Genomic DNA, 25,175 nt, shown 5'->3' with positions numbered 1-25,175 from the left:
CGATCTCGTCTTCCCCTGTAACGCTGGTCCACTCTCCTACCGCCATACCTCCCCTTGCCCCACACTACCTCAATGGGAGCCCCGTCCAAACATAGAGAATTACCCTCTACCTCCCCAGCCAAAACATTCCCCAAGTCCATATCCCCCCTCCCCCTGTAACACCATAATAAGGGCAGAGAGAAGACACTTCGGTCATTCTCTGTCCCATTCGGCACAGAGACAGCTCCCTTGCCCTCAATCTGCCGCCGAAATTGGTTCAGTGGGTCTGTTTTGGTTTGGATAAGATTTCAGCCATGCAGTTGTGCATTCTTAGATGGTGCCTAACTATTTCTCAGTGCCTTCAATGTACCCCTTGATTCCCTGGAACTGCAGAACAGCCATTGTGTATTCTCCATTTCCCAATGGGACAGTAAGCAGCACCACTTGCATTGGCAGATACTCAACTGCTTGCACAATGTCAATATTCAGCAAAACGATGGTATAGCACAGCCATTGTGTAACCGCATGTGTATAGATTTACATTATGAAAACACAATTCAGTGGGCCCTTGGTATCTGCTGAGGTTTGGTTCTAGGATTCCCTGTAGATAACAAACTCTGTGGATGCTCAAGTCCCATTAAATACAATGGCATGGTAAAATGGTGTTCCTTATATAAAATGGCAAAATTAAGGTTTGCTTTTTGGAATTTATGTATATTTTCAAATATACTGCAAGCTGTGGATGCTTGAATCTGGATGAAAAAAAATCCATGGATACAGAAGGTTGGCTGTACAGGATCTCAATCCTATACATGGAGATATATATTTTGTAAATACTCAGCCCAAAAAACAACCACCATCTTAAGAAGAGACAGCAAATCCATTTGGAAAAAATCATAGGGACTACTGGAAGGATATGGATGGAGGATCAGAAATGAAAAAGATCATGGAGAACCATACCAGAGGGATGCTGGAGTACACATGTCCTAATTAGCACTTGCAATTGGGGGCTAGTTGGCATCCTTCCAGAATTAGCAGGACCACCATTGCAATGAAAAAACTCCCTAAGCAGACAGACTGCCAGCCCGGACCAGCAAAAACATCAAAGAGGGCTGGGATATCTGAAACACCAACATAGATGGAACATGTTGACTCGTACACAGATGGCCAACACCCTATATTATTGGGTAATGACATGAGTTGTTTCAAAGGGCACCATGGTTGAGACATTGGTTTTCTATCTCACTCCAAAGACAAAGTTTATTTTTTTCTTTGAATTGCTTGCTATTTTTAGCCTCTTTTTGCCACTCTAATTTCTACCAGATGGGAAGAAATTGCATTCCAATTAGCGTCCAGAAGAGAAGAGAATCAGACTCTTAGATACCGAAAGGAATGAGTAGTAGTGGAGAATGTGTCAGTTTATGATTCCTGCCCAGACCTGACAAGCAACACTAGGGGTGAAGCCTATGACTTCATGGGTGGATGGGAGGAATTATACACTCAAACTGCCTGCACAACCCAGGAGCATTAGGAATATTCTTTGAGGATCACATATAAGAAGAAACTTTTTTTAACACAGTAAAAATCTGCATGGATTTACTATCCATCATGTGATATTTGGACTAAATCCACACACACCCTGGTGTGACTGTGGCCCTTGCCTTCATTGATTCCTGTCAACAGTGCAGCTGGTGTTGCACTAAAGTCTTCTTTTTCCTCATTATCATCTGGAACGTAAGGAGGCACAAGTAAGAGCTGTTCAACAGTGGAACACACTCCTTCAAGTGTAGTGGAGTCTCTTTCTTTGGAGTTTTTTTTCTAAGATCTATGTTGGATCTGACCAAAGAGTCATCTATACTAACATTTTGTAGCTGCTGAGATGATAGCATTTTTGGGCATCATCAGATGTAGTTACGTTGATGGAACTCCATCCCTATAGCTATGTCTGATGACACTGAATCTTGACCATCATGTAACATTTTGGGATCTCTGCAAATTTAGGTCTAGGTGCAATTCAATATTGAACCATCTATTTTTAATGGAAGATTAAAACTAAACTACATTGAGGATGTTTTAAGTTAACTGAAGATGCATTACGTTTTAAAAGTGTCTCTTTTCTCTGGACAAGTCCCTCAACTGTCTGTCAGACACCAGATAAATTCCAGCCAAATGTGGTAGACAGATTTCCTATTTTTAGACCCACTCTAATTGATCCTGTAGCTTCTCTATACATACAGCAGGCTAAAAATCTGTGAGTCATCTCTTTCAAGCCATCAGTTGAGTTACAGTGATGCCACAGAATGTCCACAGACATTTTAACAGCTGGGGGGAAGGTCCATCAAGTGATATAGTGGGAAAAATCAATACTGCTTCTGTGAGGAAAGTGGAAAGCTTGCAAAGGCGCTAGAGACAAGAGGACTTTTGTACTTGGTGCAGGCTAAAGGGGAGATTAGGAGGCAGGAGGTTGAGAGAAGAGGAAGGCTGAAAAAAAGAGCAGATGAAGGAGGCAGAGAAAGGGTAAAAGAAAAACTTTATACAGATCCCTGAGACTGGGCAGGGACTTTAACAAACTCAAACCCATTCCACCTTTAAGTCTCACGTCTCTATTTTTGGTTTTTAAGGGTACTTACTGGAATACTGATGGTTTTGCTGCACATTGACTTGATTCCTTCTTTGGTCTTTATATTCTGGCAGTGGTCTCGTGAGATGTCGATTCAACTGATCTTGAGGAGTTATCTTTTCCTGTGGGAACAGAACCAAAAAAAGAGAGACATCTCACTTTGATTCGTTCTGTGGAAATCCTTGTGTGGACCAGTCCAAAAGAGAGCAATAAGAAGGATCCCAAAGAAAGTAAAACAGTCATCCCCAGCATGACCACCTCTAGATGTGTTGGACTGTTACTCCCATCAATCTCAGTCAGAAATCCACAGGGATGCTTGCTAGTGATAATGTCAATCTGACCCAACACGCTTGGTAGGTCCTGGGCTGGGGAATGCTGATGTAGGGTCTGTGTTTTCCTGGGGAGATTATTTTGAGTTTCATTTCAGTGCCATATAAGAACAGTGATATGAACAGTGGTGTCAGTATGGGGTGCGGGAAGTGTAGACCAAACCAGGTGACACCCTAAGTAAGAGTGACACAATTGCTCTCCAAATATCTACCTTTGGATGGAAAAGGGCTGTGGTATTTGCCTGTGTCCTTTTAAAATGTTGGAGCTCAATGGAGGACATAGTAGTTGTGGGGCAAGGCTCAGTGGGAAGAGAAAGGTGAAGCCTTAGGGTTTTGGTTTTTAAAAAAAATTAACTACAACTCATTCAAACTAGTGCAAATTTTAAAACAATTAACTACAACTAGTTCAAAAAATTAAATTCTTTTAACATTTTCTTTAAAAACATCACATCTTACTAAATTTTAACTTTAACCGCATGAAATTTACATACATTTAGGCTGTGTGTATGATATAATTTAAAGGTATAATTTTAATTTTGCTAATTGCTTATGTCACAACTATTTCTATTACATTTAGTGATATACAGGAATTATGATTTATGAGTAAGATTAATACAGAAAACATAAGTATTCTGCATGGGAGGATGTCAATAGGGGGAGATGCCATCAGTTACTGCATTGGGTGATAGGAATCCTAGTGACACCACTGGGTCTGAGTGCATATTCCTAAAGTAAAGACCTATTTTGATGCTGCAGATCCTTGGGTATCAGGGAAATACATGGCATCAGAACAAATACCTAAATGAGTATGGATACTGAGCAGGGTAGATCAGGGGAAATGCTACAAACCATGGTAGCTGATCCTCCCACATCAGCGGTGTGGTAAATCTGCTCTGGGTTGAAGGCTGAACATTAAGGGAGCTATCCAAGTTAGCAAACTCATAAAGGAGCATCGCTTTGAGCAGGTCCTTTAAAGTTTGGACTTAAAAAACCCAGAGTAGATTTACTGCTCTGCTGAAATGGAAGCCCCCAGTTGCATACAAACTTATCAAGATGCCCAGGACAGAATAACAATGCTCCCTTCTGCCTGTGTATGTACTCATAAGAAACAACTTTGTTCCAGGTGCTTCACAGAGTTATCTCAGCAGCACTTACAACAATCCTGTATGGAAGGCCAATGCTACAATCTCCACATTAAAGGTGATGGTCAAAGAGATGGTTTGCCTATGACCATTTGACAGAAGGAAGCTTTGAAACTGGAACTTCAGGTAGTTTTGCTGCTAAGATCTCTGTACATCATTAATATGTTGGGAAGCCTCCTCCACACCCACCAGCAAAGAAGCATAACCTAACAGCAGCAACAACAATAATTTTTTACACACCTCTCCCTATAAATCAAGGTGGGGAGCAACAATGGATTAGGCAATTAATACCAATTAAAAAGCATGTAAAAACCATACATATTAGAAACAATCAATACATCATTGACTTAAAAATCCGATGGGTAGGCCTGCTGGAAGAGATTGGTCTTTACTGCCATTTTAAAAACAGAAAATGCATCCAGCTAACAAATCTCCCCTAGCAAGTCATTCCACAATCAGGGGACGGCTGAAGAAAATGTCCTCTTGGAACAGTTGTCAGCCTACTTTTGGCAGATTGAGATAAATGTCCTTGAGTATACACAGTGGATTATATGGGAAAAGGTGATCCCATGGGTAACCCCGACTCAAAGTACATAGGCTTTAAAGTTAACAACCAACATGTATCTTGCCCAGAAAGTAACTGGCAGCTAGTAGAGTGGTTTGTAATATTGGTGTAACAGATGTAAAATGGTAAAGGTAAAGGTACAGTAGTCCCTTGATATTAAAGTCTAGTTGTCACTGACTGTACCAGTAACCAATCTGGCTGTCATTTTTTGAACTAATCATAGTATTCAAAATTGGTACAGTGATAGCCCAATGTACAGTGGACTGCAGAAGTCTTGTGCCTTGGGGCTGATAGTGTGGGCATGACCATCTTTAGGTCTTCCAACTCTAGGAAAGGGCACAGCTAGTTTAACAGAGGAAAGGTGCCAGTGGTAGAAGTCAAAAATATTACTAAGTTAAAAATTTATTTTTTGGAACACCACTAACCCTCTTTCCTTCCAAGCAAACTGTTAAAGTATGTCTGTTCTCCCTGCAAAAGGGAGGCATTTTCTGCCTGGCTCTGCACTCTTAAGGCAAGTAGGTTTCCCAGTCAGCAGAGTGAGCAAAGTGAGTGTCGCCTGAAGGTATGCAGAGATTCCACCCGGGTGGTCTTTCTGCCTTGCTAGCATCTGCTCAGAAAGGAAATGGAAGTGGCTGCTGTGTCCCGACAGCTTGGCTACCCTGTAACCTGCTTTTCATGTGGCTGAAAATACAAACCTCCACCATTCCTCTGCAATCATGTGTCGTGCTGCTAACTCGTATCATGGAATCACCACTGCAAGGGTTGGGAACAGCAGAAGGAGGAGCACTGCTCAACAAGAAAACAGCACAGGCCTTACTGGCAGAAGATTTCAGATTTGGTTCCCCACATTTTCAGTTCAAAGGGTCATGGGCACATTGAGAAAGGGATATACATATCTCAGAGTTTGGGAAGTTACTTTTTGGTCTACAACTCCCAGAATACACCATACTGGCTGGAGGATTTTATGGGATATATAGTCTCAGAAAGTAACTTTTCCTCTGAGACCAGAGTTATAGCTATTGAATATGATAAATAAGTTTATCAAGATTACTTGAGATTAGTTTAGCTAGACTAGTTTATGCAAGATATTGGGAAGTTAAGAAAATATCAAATAATATGGAATGGTTAGAGAAGGCAATGGGTTTGGTGTATTTGGATAAATTAACTAATTATATAATGGGAAACTCAGATGAGGCCTTCTTACAAAGATGGACATTTTTGACAGTCCATATACTAAAACAAAGGGGAGGATATTACTATTATGGGAGTTGATATCTAGAGAGTAAAGTTAAATTTTTCAGATTTCAGAAAGAAAGGTTGATGTACGGCATATTTGTTAAGAAAAAGTATAAAACAATGAAGGGAGAAATTAGAATGTATGTTTAACTGGTGCTTAGAGAAAAAGGGGAAGTCTTTTTAAATTAGGGGTACAGGGGAAGGAGAAGTAGTATGTGTCTTTAGGATTTATGTCTTTCTTGTTTGTTTTTGTCAAAGCCTACATATTTATGCATGTTTCTATTTTGAAAATTATTAATACTTTGAAAAAAGAAAAAAAAGCAACTTTACCTAATTCTGAGAAATTTCTCAAACTCAGCTTATTGAGGTTTTCTTCTCTTCACCTCTAAGACCATTTCAAATTGAGCCCAAATCAGATTATTAGCCTTTCCCACTGCCATCCATGGCCACTTGTATTGTGTTTTTTAGTACAATTTTCCAAATGAGTACATTTTTGCCAGCATTTTTCAAATGTAAACAATTTGGCATGCATTCGCCTATTGAGTAAAGCATGTATTTGCATTTTTTTTTTTGTGGGTTTTTCAGGCTATGTGGCCATGTTCTAGAAGAGTTTATTCATGACGCTGGCATCTTTTCTGATGCTGGTGAAATGTCAGGAATAAACTCTTCTAGAGCATGGCCACATAGCCCGAAAAACCCACAAAAAACTATGGATGCCGGCCATGAAAGCCTTCGACTTCACATGTGTTTGCACTTTTCCCACCAATGTATGCATTTTAATGCATATTTTTTAAAAATATGGATTTTCTGAATGCTTTTTTGATGTCTGAATCACCAATGCTATGTTAAAATGATAACCAAACAAATGTTTCCTGCTACTGATATGCACTACACTGAACTTGAACTATGTTTTTCATTGCTAAAGGTCGAACTCAAGAGAATCCAGATTTTCATAAATACTTCTGCATCACTATATTATGCCCACAGTTCCAAATGGCCAGATGAAGACAGATATTTTCCTACTATGCACATTTGAATCTTGCCATGGTGAGTTACAGTGAAAAAAAAACAAACATGAAGAGTCTTGTGAGTACAGTTGGCCTTCATACCAGCAGGCTAGCCAATCCACAGGTTGTCCCACTCCATTATTGCCAATGGTAGACAGTGCACGTTGCATGTCCATTGGCAATAACGGGATTTGAGGTCCCACACTTTTTAGGATGGGGGGGGGGGGGAAATCTGGAACGGAATCTTTGCCAATATGGAGGGCCATTTGTACCTTAAAGACTAACTAGTTTTTATTTGGCATCAACTTTCATGAATTGTCATGAGGAGGAATTGAGTTGAAGGCAATTAACAACAACAACAAAGGCAGCTTCATCAGCTGCATGGAGTGCTGTCTCAATTGTGTGCACTCCCACAGAGGAATGGAAATGCAAAAGATATCAGGGGATGACAGTATTAACAGAAGTTGTTTAACAATGGTAGAGAGGTGAGAAGTAGATCCTAGCACAGATAAGGAGTTTAACATACAATGGTTTTGAATAATCATTACTGTCTAATGATTGGACTCTCATTCATGCATCAGAGAAGAGTTTAGCCTCTCACAAGGGCCAGAAGGAAAAGAAATAAAAAATATATGACTGGCAAAAAACACAAAACAAATAATAGCTGGGTGATAATGCAGACTAATCAACATTGTGAAGAAGCCCTGATTTATCCAAACCACAGAAGATAGAGCTGAACTTCTTCATAAATTCTTGCTCAGCACATTCCTGTTTGAAGCTCTTTGAAGTTCTTCTGTTCAATAATGGCAGCTTTGTGGCCAGAGACAGTGGCTTAAATTCTTTTGGTTAGTCCTAAGTAAAGCAGACCCACAGAATCAATTACTTAACTTAATCAATGGGTCTGCTTCAGGCCCAGGTTTTGGGAGATTGAAGTGGCCCCACATTTGAAACATGACATTTCTGATATCACATTTGGATTAATTATTTTGCAAAAGGGCTGCTTTGTGTGTCCTGTGTAAAATGCCATCGAAACAAGAATGTAGTTATGTGTGTGTGGGGGGGGGGGGGGGAGGGCATTGCCATCCAAATAACAATTCCCCCTCCCACTCCATGAAATTTGTGTGCAACAGAAACTGCGCCTCCTTCTTGTCTTTGATGTCTAATCTGTATTTCTAAATGCTCTATTTATGTTTTAATTGACTAAAATGCTAGAAACCCAGTGACAGAAAGAAAATTTAACTAGTGTCCCCTACCATAGCTACACCCCTACATGGAGCATTGCTGGCAGATATAGCAGTACACCAGTAGTCCCCAAACCTTAGTTCAGCAAGTGTTTTGGACTTCATCTTCCAGAGTTCCTATCAGTAGGCCAAGCTGGCTAGGGCTTTTGGGAACGAGTCCAAAACAGCTGGAAGACCGGAGTTTGGGAACCATTGCGCTACAAATTTGATGAAGTGATTCCACCTCAACATTAGGAAGAACATCTTGACAGTAAGAATTGTTCGACAGTGGAACACACTTCCTCTGTAAGTCCCTGCATGGCAAGGGTTGGACTGGATGGCCCTTGGAGTCTCTATGATTCTATGATTCAGTTGTTTCTGATAAAACAGACCAACATGGTTATCCTCATTGAAAGGACACAATGAAAACAGGAGACTGGAAAACTTACTGCTTCTGTTAATATTTGTTGTTGTTGTTGCTGCTGCTGTTGCTGTTGTAGAAGAAGTTGTTGTTTTAGCTGCTGATTCAGCAACGCTTGCTGGGGTGAATTCATGTAACTGCTTCCAGCATTTGGATTTGTGCAAGTGCCAGAAGCTGGACTGGGGCCTGCACTTTGGCCTATCACAGAGTGTTGATCCTGGAAATAGCAGAAAAGAAGAGTGAAGAAAAATATCTAGCAAAGACACATGTATATAAGCATGCAAAACTGGTGCCCACTTCTCTGTCTTCAGAAGATTGATGAGAATCTATAGTCTTCTGTATTGTGCTGTGTGGAGACTGCTATAGAAACTTGGCAGAAGAAATTGAAAGAAGCATGTTCACAGAAAATTACAGGGCTATCCTTGTGGTTGCAGTGGAAAACCTTGGATTTCTAACAGAAGTGTTATGGAAATGCTAGAAGAAGAAAAATGCATCTGGGCTGCCTGGGATCCATTTGGGAAGCTGTCATAATAACATGTAGAAATCAGTATGATTATGTAGCAACAACTAGAACGACAGAGACCAACAAAGTTGTGTCAAACTGCATTATTTCTACAGTTTCAATGCACCCTGAGTTTTCCAGAAGCTCTAGCCAGCATGGGCAATGGACATGGGCTGCCTTATGTCCCAGTATCCAAACCACACTTTAGTACATGGGTGGGAGACCTGTGGCCCCTGCATTGTTTGCAAACTCTGAACCTTTCTCCCTAGCCTTTTTACAGTTACTGCTTCATGGACTTCTAAGAATGACATTGCCTTAAAACTAGGTATAGGTTTTCCCTGTACTTGGTTTTGCACTTTAAAAATTCCAAAATGTTTTAAAAAATTGGAAATGGACTTCTAGCCACTTCTAATTTTTCATTTTGTTCTTGGCACTCATTGTGAAAACAGTCTATGCATTTAACTTATCCTCATTTCTCTATCACTCATTACTGCCTTCACTTTCCCTTGGGATCAGATCACATCAGACCAATTTATTGAATGAGTCCACTGTATTAACCACTCAAAAAATTACAAATAATAAAAAAATACAAATATAAATACTACAGAGGCTGGATGGCCTTTAAACAGAGGCTGGATGGCCATCTGTCGGGGATGCTTTTAGATTTCCTGCATGGCAGGGAGTTGGACTGGATAGCCTTTGCAGTCTCTTCCAACTCTATGATTCTATGATTCTACAGTGTGTGTGCCTTCAAGTTGCCTGTTAACTTATGGTGACCCCATACATTTAATAGGGTTTTCTTAGACAAGGAATACTCAGGTAAATTTGCCAGCTCTTTCCTCTGAAATATAGGCTGTAGCACCTGGTATTCGATGGTCATCCCCCATCCAAGTACTAACTACAACCAACCTTACTTAGCTTCCAAGATCAGATGGCATCTCATGCCTTTAGGACATTTAGGCCTCATGAATACAGTTACAGTAAATACATTGCCTTGTCATGTTATGTTAAGTTTACATAAAACCACAATTAATGTATGCCATCTAGAAAACTAAACACCATTCCCTCTTTCCATCTCTTTCTAACTTATATTGGCAGTTTTGGATGAAAAGAGGACAACCTCTGAGATACACAATGGTTGAAATCACTCAAAATGAAGGTGAGTTTGTTTGCTACAGACCAGTTTTTCATGTGAGTCACAGATGGGTCAAGATATGATGCTCCTTACAGGTTGAAAATTAATGCAACTTGAGTGGATAATATGCCAATATGGTGCTCTGTTATTAGGGCACCACATATACACAGCCTATTTGTGAGTGGAATGCCTGGAATATTCCCTGGAGGATCATCGTGTCCATCATCTCAAAGCAGGGATGAGTAAAAGCAAGTATCATCAGCATATAGCAACATTTGATTGGTTACACAAACTCACATGACTGTGATTACTATTATCTATTGATGCCACCAATTCAGGCATAGTATCCTAGGATGGAAACTATTCCTCATGTGGATCCCTAATTAGAAAGGCTAATCCAGATGACTAATCACTAATTTAGGAGCATTAAAATTTAGGAAACTCAATGGCTCCTAAATTGGCCTAACTTGTACTTAGTGAAATAATATAAAGCATGTTATCTATCCAGATTTTATCATGGGATTCTCAGATTTGGAACAATTACTAAGGAAGGTCAAAGAAGAAAGCAGGCTTGCTTTTGAACATGATGAAAACAAAAATAACGACCATGCAGGACTAATATTAATTCAGGTAATGGGGAAATTGAAATAATTAAAGATTTCTTGTACCTAAGATCAAACATGATCAGAATGGAGACTGCAGTCAAGAAATAAGAAGAAGACTAGGAATGGAAAGTGTAGCAATGAAAGAAGATCCTAGACAGGATCCTAAAGAGCAAAGATGTACAACTGAACACTAAAGTTAGAATTGTCCAAGCCACTGTATTCCCCATCACCTTGTATGGATGTGAGAGTTGGACAGTAAAGAAAGCAGATAGGAAGAATATCAACTCATTTGAGATGTGGTGCTGGGGAAGAATGTTAAGGATACTGTGGACAGCCAAAAAGACAAACAAATGGGTCTTTAAACAGATGAAACCTGAACTCCTTCTGGAAGTCAAAAGTGAGGCTGTTGTACTTTGGCCACATCATGAGAAGCCACGACTCATTAGAAAAGAAAATAATGCTAGTAAAGTTTGAAGGTAGTATAAGAAAGGAAGACCACACGCCAGATGAATAGATTCAAGCAATAAGGTCATGGGCCTGAATCTAGAAGACCGAAGCAGAGAAGTGGAGGATAGAGGGTCTTGGAGATGTCCTGCTCACAGGGTTACTATGAGTCAAAGTCAACTCGAGAGCAATTAACAACAACTACTCATCTGAGAGTTGTTGTTGTTAACTGCTCTTGAGTTGACCTCAACTCATGGAGACACTATGAGCAAGACATCTCCATGACCCCCTATGATACAAAGAAATGGTACAAAGAAAACCACACCTTTGGGAACATTGAGTAGAAAAACACAATCGTCCCTCCTAATTTGTGGGGGGTCTGTTCCAGACCATGCCTCACCAATCCAGAAAAACGCCAATATTGGAGTCACCATTGGTTTCAATGGTGGCGTGTTCTCACACTTGCCATTTTGTCCCTCCCTACTTTCCATTCGCGAACGGGCGAGACCACGGACTCCAACTCTGTAAATGGGGAGGGGCAATGGTTAGAGAAAACTGCATACAAAATGCCTACACTAGGGAAATTGTGTGGGAAAATTAAAAAAATGCATTGAAGTTTTTTTTCTGGATAGATCCATATATTGGACAGCACAGACTTTGCATGACTGAATGCATACAAAAAAGACATGGAGAAGATATAGACTGATTCGTCCATCCTTGAATATATGAGTGTTTTTAAAAATGCAGCAATAGAAGCTCGTCCTTTACTCCTGTTGCTCAGAGACATTGCAGTGTCTCTGCAGGGCCACTAGGAAAAACAGTAATGTTGCTGTTGAATTCAGGAGCTTCGAGACTCACGTCTTTTCTTGGGCTGCAGATCAGCTTTCACAATCTCTCGTAGCAACAGTGCTAGGAAACCGTGGCTCATTACCCCACTCATCCAACAATCAAGTCTTTTAACAAGAACAAAGGTTGACAGTGATTAAGCATTAAGCAGCCTCACATTTGTTTCTGCACGTGCTCAGTACAGCCACCTGCTGGGGCAGTCTGCCATATTCCCTACTTGAGCCATACTGTGCCTATGCATGATGGCACACAGGGCAGCCTTTTCAAAGATGCCCACAATGATGAAGAACACAGGTGCTGAGCCTTGCTGGGCCAACGTTGTTACATTTTATGATATAGCCGTGTTAGTTTGTAGAATCAGAGATGTAGAGAGATCTTGTAGCACATTTGAGACTAACTGAAAGAAAGAGGTTGGCAGCAGGAGCTTTCATAGACTAAAGTCTACTTCCTCAGATGCATATCTTCAGAGGTTGTTACATTTTGACAGGGAAAATGTGACTAAAAGTACAAATTTTAGTTACAGACTGAACGTTAGATGAGACACATGCTCGAAATTGTGAACTTACGCTTAGTCAATGTTTGTTTTTAGCCAAAGTGGCCACAAGACCTCCTGATCCAGATCCTATCCTGGGAGAAAAATGGCATATAAACCCAGTTAATTAGCCTTGCAACCAGACTGGAATCTGAACAGACCTCCTTTGCATAATAAGGCTGCTGGCTGCTCAAGCGGGATTGTTGTTTGTTGTTGTTGTGTGCTGTCTAGTTGCTTATGGTGACCCTAGGGTAACTCCATCACAGCATTTTCTTGGCAAGTTTCATCACAGAGGGTTTGCCACTGCCATCCTCTGAGGCTGAGAGAGTGTGACTTGCCCAAGGTCACCCAGTGGGTTTCGATGGCTGAGCCTGGATTTGAACCTTGGTCTCCAGAGTCCTTGTCCAATTAGGGGGACATTTATGATCATGGCAATAATACCATGGTTGTGACTACACAGCCTTACTGAATATGGAGTAGGCATGGATTTGTAATTCTAGATTAGGAATCCCTAACTGCAAAACAGGATGCCAGCCACCAACATTTGTTTTATAATGTATTGTTTTTTCTCCCCACTATCTAAATCTCCAGGAGCCCCAAGTACTGTTTTATGTGTTAAATCCATCTGTAATGCACTCTCCCATTTCTCCTACTGCCTTCCCCTTTACTGAGCATTATCATCTTGAACAGTGAGTCGCATCATCTCATGACATACTGAGAGTACAACAGCCTCATTTTAGTCATCTTGGATTTTAGGGAGAGCTTGGCCTTGATTTGCTCTAGGAATCGGATCCAATTATTTGTCTTTTTAGAAGTCCAGTACTTTTTGCATCACCACCATCATCCTCATCCTCATTATTATTAAAGTTTATTTTTCTAGTGCCATAACTTTTGCACAGCACTTTACATAACCATCATAAAACACGATAAAACCTGCCTATGGCATACAATCTAAAATCACAAAGCACAAAATTTAAAAATAAACCTTGGTTCATTGTTGGAGAGATTGATGATAGATTCAGTGGTGTCACTAGGGGAGTGTAGGCTGCACCAGGTTACACTCTAAGGAGGGATGACACTCTGCTTCTCAAACACATATGTTTTGGCTATGTCATTCACCTGAGTCTCTTTAAAAGGCTGAAGAGATGGTGTGAGTGGGGTGAGGCTCAGTGGGAGGAGAAAGGAGAGACCCCCGGGGTCTTTTTAAAAAAAGAAATTTAAATTTAAAATTTTATTTTTTATTTTAAAAAAAATTTATATAAAAATATCACATTTTACCAAATTTTATTTTAACCACATGAAATGATGTATATGTAAATACATTTATTCCGTGCATAAGATACTGTAATTTAAAGGTATAATTTTAATTTTGTTAGTTGTTACAACTGTTACCATTACATTCAATGATATATGGGAATTATGATTTATGAGTAACATTAGTACAAAAAATATTACTAAGGTTCAATACAGAGTGGCACTTTGTGCCGGCCTGTGGGCAGAACCACGGTGCAACGTCCGCACACTGGATGCCATACTCTGCCCCATCGTGCGTTGATGCCACATGCCCTTCTAGATGGTGTGCGGCATCATGGCGCAACTCCAGCACAGCACCCAAACAGTGCTATGAAGGGCTATGAAGCCCCTTCCAGGAAGCTAAAAAGAATCCCCTTTTTGCGGCTTCTTTTCGCTCCCTGTGGAGGCTGTGGCGTGTGGTTGCTGTGGCCCCAATCCAAGGCAAAAAGGGATGGCATCCCACCGCCCATCTGTACAGCCCCTAAGGCTTCTGTATGGTGTGGTATGGGAGGAGCTCAATGGGGGGGGGGGGAGTGACACCATGAGTTACTGCACCACTGGATGGATAGATGATAGATAAACAGACAGACAGACAATAAATTTGGAGCAATCCAAATGGGCCAAAGCAAAGTTTTTAGGAACAGAGTTCCTGCATGGCAGGGGGTTGGACTGGATGGCCCTGGTGGCAGAATGGTTAAATGCCTGTATTGCAGCCACTCACTCAAAACCATAAGGTTGTGAGTTCAATAACAATGAAAGGGCTCAAGCTTGACTCAGGCTTGCATCCTTCCAGGGAGCTCGCTAAAATGAGTACCCAGATTGTTGGGGGCAATTAGCTTACAGTTGTAAACTGCTTAGACACTGTTAGTTCAATATGAAGTGGGATATAAATGAAGCTGTTTGTTTTTGTTTGTTTGTGGTCTCTTCCAATTCTATGATTCTATAAATAAACAGGTAGAAAATAAGGTGTGGGTTTAACATAGGTTTACAACAAGGAAGCTTGGTGAGAAGGAAAACATTCTGATACCATCATGTTCTTAAGAGATTACTGTAATCTTTGATTCAGGGCTGATGAACTGAAGCAGAGCAGAAAAGATGATGACAGCCAAGAATTGTATGTGTGTCAATTGTTCCCTTTATGCCTGTTGTCAACATCATTATGCACAACATCTTCCAGAGAAGGAAAAAAATGTGGCTTAAAAGATTGTCTCTCCTCTCCCCCTTTTAAAAGCCGAGTATGAACACCTTACAGTGAATAAACGATCTTGGAAGCCTGAATTAATACATGCCTAACTGGTGATGACTTTTTCTGGAACAGCTTGGAAAGAAAAGTCAGTCGCTTCCCCTCTCCTTCCCTCCAACCACAGGTATGCATGTCAGCAATTCATTACACCATTCACATTCTTCTCATGCTCAGGGTTTGACAATGAGATCATATCTACAATTTGTCCTGCTGTGCCCATCCTCAATTTATTCCATTTTTCCAGCTGTGGAGCAATTCAAATGGGCCAAAGCAAAGTTTTTAGGAACAATATAACTTCAAGGGACCATATGTGACCATGTCTATAAATTTTGCATTGAGCTTGCTTTTCCCCTCACAGGGCAGGAGGTATGCATATGTTTTCTAAAAAGCAAATAGTTTGTGTTCCAAATCTCCAGATTTGATTCCTGTTCCTTCCAGTTAAAAAAGAGTAAAGAAAAGACCTCTAATAAGATGCTTAAGCAGTTAATAATAAATAAATAAAATTTTTATTTATACCCCGCCCTTCCGGACGATCAGGGCAGAGCAGACAATTCTAGGTTAGAAGGATCAATTGTCTGACCTGATAAGGAACTACAAGTTTGTGACTTCCATGTCAGTGGGGTGGTGAAACCGCCCTGGGTTTTAGTTTGACCTTAAAAGAACTATCCAATAGCTTCTACAAAATGAAAACTAAACCACAGTGCTGTTTCCCCACCCTCTGACAAAGGAGCCACCAACTGCTTCTGGTTATAAGCCAATCTTGTACTATCACTCCAAGTTTGGAGAAGCAAGCAACTGGCTGCAACAAAATGTTGTAGTGCCTGCATGTTGTGCACATTTTAATGGAGCCTGGAGCTAATGGGACAGAAAAAAGAAACAATAGCATCAAAGATAACAATGCACTTCCCCAAACTGGGCCTTACTTCATCTGCTTTTTTTTTTTTTAAATTTAATATTTATGAACTGCTATTGGTCTGCAAAAATGAGCATGAGGCTTCTATGGGTGCATCTACACTGTAGGCATAATGCAGTTTGACACCACTTTAACTGCCATAGTTTTATCCTACAGAATCTGAGATTTGTAGTTTTGTTGAGGCACCAGCATTCTTTGGTAGAGAAAGCTAAAGACTTTGTAAAACTACAAACCCCAAGATTCCATAGGATGTACAGCACTTAAAATGGTGTCAAACTGGATTATTTCTACAGTATGCACCAAAGGTCCACTGTATTCTCAGCCCTAGTGAAAAGGTGAGAATAAAAGCAAAAGATAAAACTGCAAAGATGAGAGCCCCTTGTAAAAAACAAGCTTTTAAAAAGGTATAGACAATACTAGTCTCAATATAACTTGACTTGGCAGCTTAATAATTCCTACGGGACAAAAGACAGGTGCAAGTCACTTTTATTGCAAGTTACTTCATAATCAGGCCACGTCTGGAATGCTCTTATGAGGTTGTATGTGTATGCTTTGGTTTAGATTGCTTCCAATGCCTGTTATATCTGGCCGACTCCGCTCTGCAGCTCTTTCAAATTAGAGGCGATCTACATGATCAGCAGCTGCCTATTTAAAAGTGGGAAACATGCCCTGTACCCACATCAAGCCTGATGCTGATTATAGTGTGCACTCTGCTCTATTAGTGGATTGGTGGGTATTTTGTCTGTGTGAGTGGGTGGGTGATGTTTTCCACACACTAATAGTGAACACATTTTCTGTTAGTTTTCATGCAGCCAAATAGACACAATTTTATATGCCAGGGAGGACACAGGATTAGGGAGTATTCCATGTTCTGCTGAATTGGCCAGAATTCACTAGGTGCCGAGGTTACTATGGACAGCCAAGAAGACAAACAAAGGGATTCTAGAACAAATCAAGCCTGAGCTCTCCCTGGAAGCCAGGATAACTAAACTGAGATTGCCATATCATAAGAAGGCACGAATCATTGGAAAATCACCTCTGCCTGATGAAGAAGCCAATGGAGCTTCGAAAGCTTGCATGATGTCTTTTGTGCATTTTGGTTGTACCAGTAAAAGATATCACTGTTTTGTGAATTTTGGATGCTATTGTAGTAAGTTAGCAAGTTACTATTTATTCAGTGGATCTACTCTAGTTGTTGTCTAGCCAATGTGTTCCTTATTAACATGTATGAATGCGAGAGCTGGACAGTCAAGAAAGTGGATAAGAAGAATCATAGAATCATAGAGTTGGAAGAGACCACAAGGGCCATCCAGTCCAAACCTCTGCCATGCAGTAAATCTAAATCAAAGCATCCCTGACAGATGGCCATCCAGCCTCTGTTTAAAGACATCTAAGGAAGGAGACTCCACTACACTCCGAGGGAGTTTGTTCCACTGTCGAACAGCCCTTACTGTCAGGAAGTTCCTCCTAATGTTGAGGTGGAATCTCTTTTCCTGGAGCTTGCATCCGTTGTTCCGGGTTCTAGTCTCTGGAGCAGCAGAAAACAAGCTTGCTCCCTCCTCAATGTGACATCCCTTCAAGTATTTAAACAGGGCTATCATATCATCTCTTAGTCTTCTCTTCTCCAGGCTAAACATCCCCAGCTCCCTAAGTCATTCCTCATAGGGCATGGTTTCCAGACACTTCACCATTTTGGTCGCCCTCCTTTGGACATGTTCCAGTTTCTCCACATCCTTTTTAAATTGTGGTGCCCAGAATTGGACACAACATTCCAGGTGGGACCTGATCAGAGCAGAATAGAGTGGAACTATTACTTCCCTTGATCTAGACACTATACTTCTATTGATGCAGCCCAAAAATGCATTGGCCTTGTTAGCTGCCGCATCGCACTGTTGACTCATGTTCAACTTGTGGTCTACTTGGATTCCCAGATTCCTTTTACACGTAGATTCATTCAGCCAGGTGTCCCCCATCCTATATCTGTGCATTTCATTTTTCCGCTCTAAGTGCAGTACCTTACATTTCTCCGTGTTGAAATTCATTTTGTTAGCTTTGGTTCAGCTTTCTAATCTATTAAGGTCATTTTGAATTTTGATCCTGTTTTCAGGGGTATTAGCTACTCCTCCTAGTTTGGTGTCATCTGCAAATTTGATAAGCATGCCCCCAATTCTGTCATCCAAGTCATTGATACAGATGTTGAATAGCACTGGGCTCAGGACAGAGCCTTGTAGGACCCCACTGGTCACTTCTCTCCAGGATGAAAAGGAGCCATTGTTGAGCACCCTTTGCGTTCTGCCAGTCAACCAATTACAAATCCACGTAACAGTTGCCTTGTCTAGCCCACATTTTACAAGCTTGTTTGCAGGGGAACCCTGTCAAAGGCCTTACTGAAATCAATATATACTATATCCACAACATTCCCTTCATCAATTCATTTAAGATATGGTGCTGGAGAAGACTGCTGAGGATACCATGGACAGCCAGAAAGACAAATGGATCAAACCTGAACTCCTACTGGAAGCCAAGATTAAACTAAAATGATGGTTATGCACGTGTAAATTGTCTTAGTGTATTCCAGCCAATGTCAAAATTTCAGATATCAACTGCCTAAAACGACATCCCAATACCACAAAATGACATACATCTGAAGTTACAAATATCTAAAGTCATCAATTACACATATTTGCCAAAATACTATAAAGGCAATACTAATATCCAAAGATACAAAGATCACTTTCACAATGCCCCAAAAGCTCATATAAATAAATACTCTTTCAATGGGTGCCTGAATGACAAAAGTGTGCTATTGACATGATCTCTGAGGGCATAAAGTTCCACAACTGGTGTGCCACCAACATGAAAGCCCTGTCATGTGTTAGGCTTAGCGACCATAATACTTCAGGAAACTACCAACAGAGGCTCCCGAGCTGATCTTAAATACTGGATCAGGTGGTTACTTAAGTACCTGTGTCTTGAGTCATTTAGGACTTTGTATGTTAATTGTATGTTAGTTCACTGGCATCCAACACAGCAATGTTTGTCAAAAAGGGGGAACCTTGTTGCCTGATCATCACTTAGCTAGCAATTCTCTATTTATGGACTTGGCAGGACTTGGAAATATCTCTGTCTGCTAGTCAGGATAGATCAGTTCTCAAACTTTTTACCCTTGGGACCCTCATTACTTCTACATGTGGATGTCAAATTGCCCCCCCCCCCCCAATGTAGTATACGAATGAAAATAAAATATGAAGTCAAAGGTTTTCATGGCTGGCATCCATAGTTTTTTGTGGGTTTTTTGGACTATGTGGCCATGTTCTAGAAGAGTTTATTCCTCACAGTGTACACACACACACACACACACACACACACACCACTCTCTTCCATGCCATCATTCTCTGAAGAGCATGGCCACATAGCCTGAAAAACCCACTAAAAACATAGAAATAAAATATTTCTTTATTTTTTTAAATTTTTATTGAAATACTACAAAAAAGTACATTGTAAACACACTACAATATCATACAAAAACAGTAATAATACAATAATTTGAAATAAAATTGCAATAAAAGTATTTATTGAAATAAAATATTTCTTTAGTGTGCATATTTTCATTCTCACTTTCATGTATATTCATGTTTTAACATTTTATAAGACAATGACATCATTCAAATTAGACCAATTTTAAATATATTCAATATTTAACTCAACATTTATGTTACACATAAGAAGAGAAAGAGGAGAAGGGATCAGGGTCGCCAAGTCTCGTGCCCCCCTTGAGCAATTTTCGTGTCCCCTCGGGGGTCCCACATCACCGTTTGAGAACCACTTGTGTGAATAACACTGAGTTTGGTGAATTAATAGTCTTAGGTATGCATATGGACCAGTTATACTGGTCCTCGTCGACCCTCACTGAGACTTGTGTGCAATACACAAGGCCGAAACCCCAGTTCAAATGCGGACTGTCATTATGAGGGAAAGCCAATTCTGCACTGAAACTGCCATATCCCTGGCTAAATTGGATTTTTAAAACTTTACCTTTTGCTCTGGATTTAGCATTGGTTCAATGCTAAGGAATTCTGGGATTTGTAGTTTTGTCAGATATTTAGCCTTCTCTTTCAGAGAGCTCTGGTGCCCCTACAAACCATGAATCCCAGGATTCTATAGGATGGGGCCATAATAGTTAAAAGTATGTCAAACTCCATTAATTTTGCAGTGTGCACTCTATAAGCAGACCTTAGAAAAAGTTCCCCCCCTCAGTTACTCCCAGAATTGGGATGAATTGGGGATTCTAGGAACTATAGCCCCCAAAAGTCACTTTTCCAGGTTAATCCCCAAGCAAGTTTTTTTTTTAAAAAACTCAGGAGCATGATTGCAAGAAAGATGGGGTGGAGGTTGAGAGGCTTAATTTTTGGTGTGTATCTTCCAACTGTTCTGAGTTGTATGTGGAAAAATAATTTGCACACAATTATCTTAGCAGGGGGAAGAGGAGAGGAGCACTTAGAACCTTTCCCTTCCAAGCAGGATAAGGAAAAAGCCAACTGCTGCAGCTTCCTATAGCTTGGGTGTTTTCCCTCTGAATAACTTTTGCAAACTTAACTGTACTTTGATGTTGGCTGGTCATATGTGTCCTGGTTTTCACTTTGCACTTAGTTTGCAGCAATGGAAATAAGCTGAGGACGAAGGGGGAAATGGGAGGAGGAGAGAGGAAACTGGAACATTTTAGAAGCAGCTGAAAAAGCGGGATGACAGAGGATTAACTGGCATGGTCCCTGCCAAATTAGGACAGTTATAGAGTATGGACCCACAGAGGTATTAGGAACATACTATCTGCTCAGAAGAATTGAGAGGGCGTGCTGGAGGGGATTCTGGGACTTCTAGTCCAAAAAAAATAAGGCTTCTGAGCTCTGGATACAACCCTGGTTTCTACATTTAGCTACAGGTCCCAAAATGTTTGAATTTGCTTGATGGTTTCCAAGAACCTCTGTTCATCTCCGGCAGATGGCGCCTGCCCCAAACATCTACCAAAAAGTGCTTCCTTTGTGCCCAAGGCAATTAAGACATCTCTTTACTCTAATTATTCTGGGTTCATTTTCTCCAGCCTTCTTACTTATTTTCCCCTGCTTGATCTATGGGAAAAGAAACTCTCTCCTTGTTCCTTTCTTGTTCCTCTCTGCCTTAAAGCAAAACCGAAAAAACTATGCTGCTTACTCCTTTTTCTATTTCTTTATTGGCAAACTTTTTAAAAGTTTTCCTCTTCGAGGCTGAAAAAAAAAAAAAAGAGAGAACCAAAATAGGCACACAGGTATTTTGAAAGGCCAAGCAGAGTTTAAAAATAGCTTGGAAGCTGGCTTCAGCATTTGGGATCAAGGCCATTCACCTTTTCACTCCATTAAAAAAGCACATGGCAAAGTCCTCCTGCCCCTAAGAAAAGTGGTTACACAATCTAGATTTCAAGGAAAGAAGAAAAAGAAAGCAACAAACCCCATTGCAATAAAGAGGGGTTTAGGAGGCCTCTTTCCAAATTCCTTCACTGAGATAGTGGCTGGTAGGAAAAAACAAAGCTGGCAGTATGGGGAAAGAGGCTTTTCTTTTCTTTTTCTTATCCAGATTTGCTACTATTCTTTTATGGCTAGTTAGATGGAGACCCCCACCTTAGTAAATGAAGACATGGGTGTGATTGAATGACTTCTAATGTTTAATGACACATTTGCCCCAGTGCCTTGTAAACTTTTCACATGGCTGCACTGATCTCTTTCCAGCCAATCCTAAAGGCCAAATTCTTTTGTGCCCACACAAAAGAAATGGGGGTGGTAGGCCAGGAGGGGTGGGTCAGGGAACACATTAAAGCTGCAGACTCAAATCCTACCTAAAGAACTTTCTTAAAGTCACCAGCAGGCTGGATTTATTCAACTTTTGATTCTTGGGAGGCCATTCCGTGTAAACCCAGTTTGGAACAGATTCTGGATTATACAGCATCTGGTCTGAATGGATTTGGACTGAGGCCTTGGAGGTTTACAAACCATATTTTAATTTACTGTACAGTCAACCCTCCATATCCATGGATTCTTTATCCATGGATTCAAGCATCCACAGCTTTGAAATATTCCAAAAAGATGTGGATATGTTTCAGCACATAAGCAGAATGTTTATCTTTCCCTGTCTTCTATGCCTTCCTACCATGACACAGTTACCAAGATCTTTAGCTATCTGCATGAGGTTCTTTCCATCGCAAAATCTAATGGAAATGTTTTCTCTCTCTCATTCCCCCCTCCACACACACCCCTCTCACAACACACATCAAAACTTGAAAAATTATTTTTGGACTGTAACATCCAGACTGAAAAAGAAACATTTCAAAGCACTACCACCTGCATATTTTATATTCAATGTAGTTGGAAAGAAGTGAGGAATGTTGTGAGGCTTAGTTCTTGGAAGCAAAGGTTGCAGGTCAGTGACTCCTAAAGAGGTACCATCTTTGCTTCAGCACAATTCACTTGGTTTGCTTCAGCACAATTCACATGGAACACACATTCAGAGAATTTACAAGGCACTGGTAAAGTTTACAAGGCACTGGAGCAAATGTGTCATATGTTCAGAGAGAGAGCTCTCTGAATAGTCTATTCGATAGTGCCACCCAACATAATCTGGGGATTTGTAGTGTGAAGCAGTGAAATTAGAAAGTTCTGCTACCATTATCTAAACTGCTCCCCTGAACTACAGCATGAGAGCTCTCCAGCAGAAAATTCTAAGTCCATCTCCAAACTACAAATCCAGGCATTCCATGGGATGGAGCCATGGCTGTAATAGTGACATCAAAGTGCTACAGGGATGTAGTGTGATGCACCCCAAGAAACCTACAGTCTTCATATCCATGGATCTACGGATTCCACCATCTAGTGCTTGAAAATATTTCAAAATTATAGAAACTCCAAAAAGCAAATCTTGATTATGTCATTTTATATCAGGGCCATCATTTTGCTAAGCCATTGTATTTAATGTGACTTGAGCATCCACAGCTTTTGATATCCACTGGGGGGTATGTGTGTCCTGGAACCAAACCCCAGCGGATAGCAAGGGTCCACTGTATTTAGAGAGAAGATGCTGTGTGGGGGCAAAACCACACATGCTTCATCATCTCCATGTTATGCATGTTGTGTTTAATGTTGACACCAGAAAAAGTCCAATGAACCTGGGGATCAAGGCATACAATTCCCCCCCCCCCCCCCACCTTGGCCCATTTTGAGTGGTAAGAAGAATGTAGATTTTGAATTACACATGGTTGACTATAGCTGGAATTCTGTTGGTATAAAATACATCATTTGTATAATTTCACTTGTACTTTATTAGCCATTGTGCAATGGATGAATTCTGTCCCTATTTGCATAAACAGAGATCTATAAGACTATTTCACATGTGTCCTACCTTTACTCTCAGACACAGTAGAGCCATTGAATCCAATGGATTTACCTATGTGTTAATACACAATTCAACTATTTGTCAGTGCCTTCAGTATACCACTTGATTCAATGGGATTGCAAATTCAGCCTTCTCCATTGCACAATGGGGCAATAAGCAGGCAAGCTGGCAGACACACTACTAGTTACACAGTGTTGTTATTCAGCAAATTGATGGTGTAGCACAACCAGTGGGTAACTATAGGGCTGAACTGACTGCCCCTAAGAGGCAGCTCCACACCACACCTGGAAGCCCTGGGTTGAGGACGCGACAACTGCACACCGTACCCCCAACCTGGCAGTTCCACAGTGCAAAAAGAAGCCGCAAAAAGTGGCTCCTTTTTGCGCTGCGGAAAGGATGCACTAACCGTCACTGCTGCAGCTCTTCCATGGCTCTTTGGCGCAGCACGTATAAACACTTCATCAAAGATGCAGTGTGATGCCTCCTGCCATACAGTGGGGGCGTGGTGTCACACAAGCATGGGGGCAGAGGCGGTCGCCATGCCCCCACTCTGCCCCAATGCTGTGTTTATCGACAGTCTGTTTAGGCCCTATGCCAGTATAGATTTACAGTGCTCAAATACAACGGAGGATCTTGGCTTATGAACATCAAAGTTACTTCCAATCTATCAAAATGGGGAGAGCTGCCTGGTGGCAGAAACCGGTCAGCACAATCACAGTGCCCTACTGCATACCCTCAAACATTTCACACATGAAAACTGGGATATGTGTGGCCAAACAATATCAGAATGAAGTCAAAATGGCAAAAGCTATCAATGAGGAAGAACAGATAAGCTAAAAGAGGCTTCAGCAGTTCGCTTTTGCCTGAGCCTACTGGGAAGAGCAAGATTGTGCTTCTCTTTCCCTCTTTCCCAAAGGATCAATCAGGATTTGTGGCCATCTTGATCACACTCTGATGTTGCTTGGCCACATGTATTCTGGCTTCCATCCATGAAATGTTAGAAGGTATGTAATATGAGCAAAACATTATTTTTTGTTCAAATAAATGTAACTGCTTGTAAGCTATGCCAAAGCCATATGATGGCAAAAACATATTGGTTTCAGCTGCTGGTGGCCCATCTATGATGTGCGGAATTGTGTTGCTGCAATCACTCAGTACACAAAAGCTATCACATAATCCCCTTGCTCTGTAAGAGATAAGTATGGTTGTGATAAATGAAGTACTTCTTTTCTGGGGGATTATGCACTTCCCCCCTTTTCAGAGGTATCCTTGTTTTATTTTGTTGACAATCGTCCTTTGTAATCAGCACAGATTGAAGAGCAAAACAACCACTTAAAAGACTTGTTGTTTCTGTTGCTTTTAGGCACATTTCTCTAAGGTGCATCAATATATCTCATCTTTCAAATAACTAAAAAAAGCAACCCAACACACAAGATTTCCAAACTGAAAACAAATGTAATACAATTTTATTCCACAGTTTCTGGAAGTCTTTATAAGCTTCCTTTTAGAATTCATATGACAAAACTGGCCTTGAGGACAGATTCTATCATCTTAACCAGAGCTTGGCAAAGTTCATTTTTCTCTCCCCAGAATAAATCCAGAGTACTGTACAACTGTGTGATTGTAGAAGATGCAGTCCTCCCAAAAGTAACTCTGGTAAACTCTTTTTTTAAAAAACAATGTATTAACTTTTTTCAGGAACTGAGAACACTTATGTTATTTTAAAA

At 40.7% G+C, this 25,175-nt stretch overlaps 1 protein-coding gene across 1 annotated transcript in view; it reads right to left on the bottom strand.

Moving 5' to 3' along the window:
* MAML2 (mastermind like transcriptional coactivator 2) overlaps nucleotides 1-25,175 on the bottom strand; it is a 232,344-nt gene that overhangs the window by 7,556 nt on the left and 199,613 nt on the right. The window contains exons 3-4 of the mRNA XM_089508476.1: nucleotides 8,548-8,736; nucleotides 2,610-2,721 (exon numbers count right to left, since the gene is read on the bottom strand). Of these exons, the coding sequence (XP_089364602.1) occupies nucleotides 2,610-2,721; nucleotides 8,548-8,736 (301 nt within the window). The remainder of the gene's footprint in view (nucleotides 1-2,609; nucleotides 2,722-8,547; nucleotides 8,737-25,175) is intronic.

This window comes from Sceloporus occidentalis, unplaced genomic scaffold (genome assembly GCF_023333645.1).
Source record: "Sceloporus occidentalis isolate IW3139 unplaced genomic scaffold, rSceOcc1.0.p SCAF_2, whole genome shotgun sequence".
Taxonomy (NCBI): Eukaryota; Metazoa; Chordata; class Lepidosauria; order Squamata; family Phrynosomatidae; genus Sceloporus; species Sceloporus occidentalis.
Note: the sequence above shows the minus strand (reverse complement) of the source record. Positions and strands in the feature narration are given on the sequence as shown.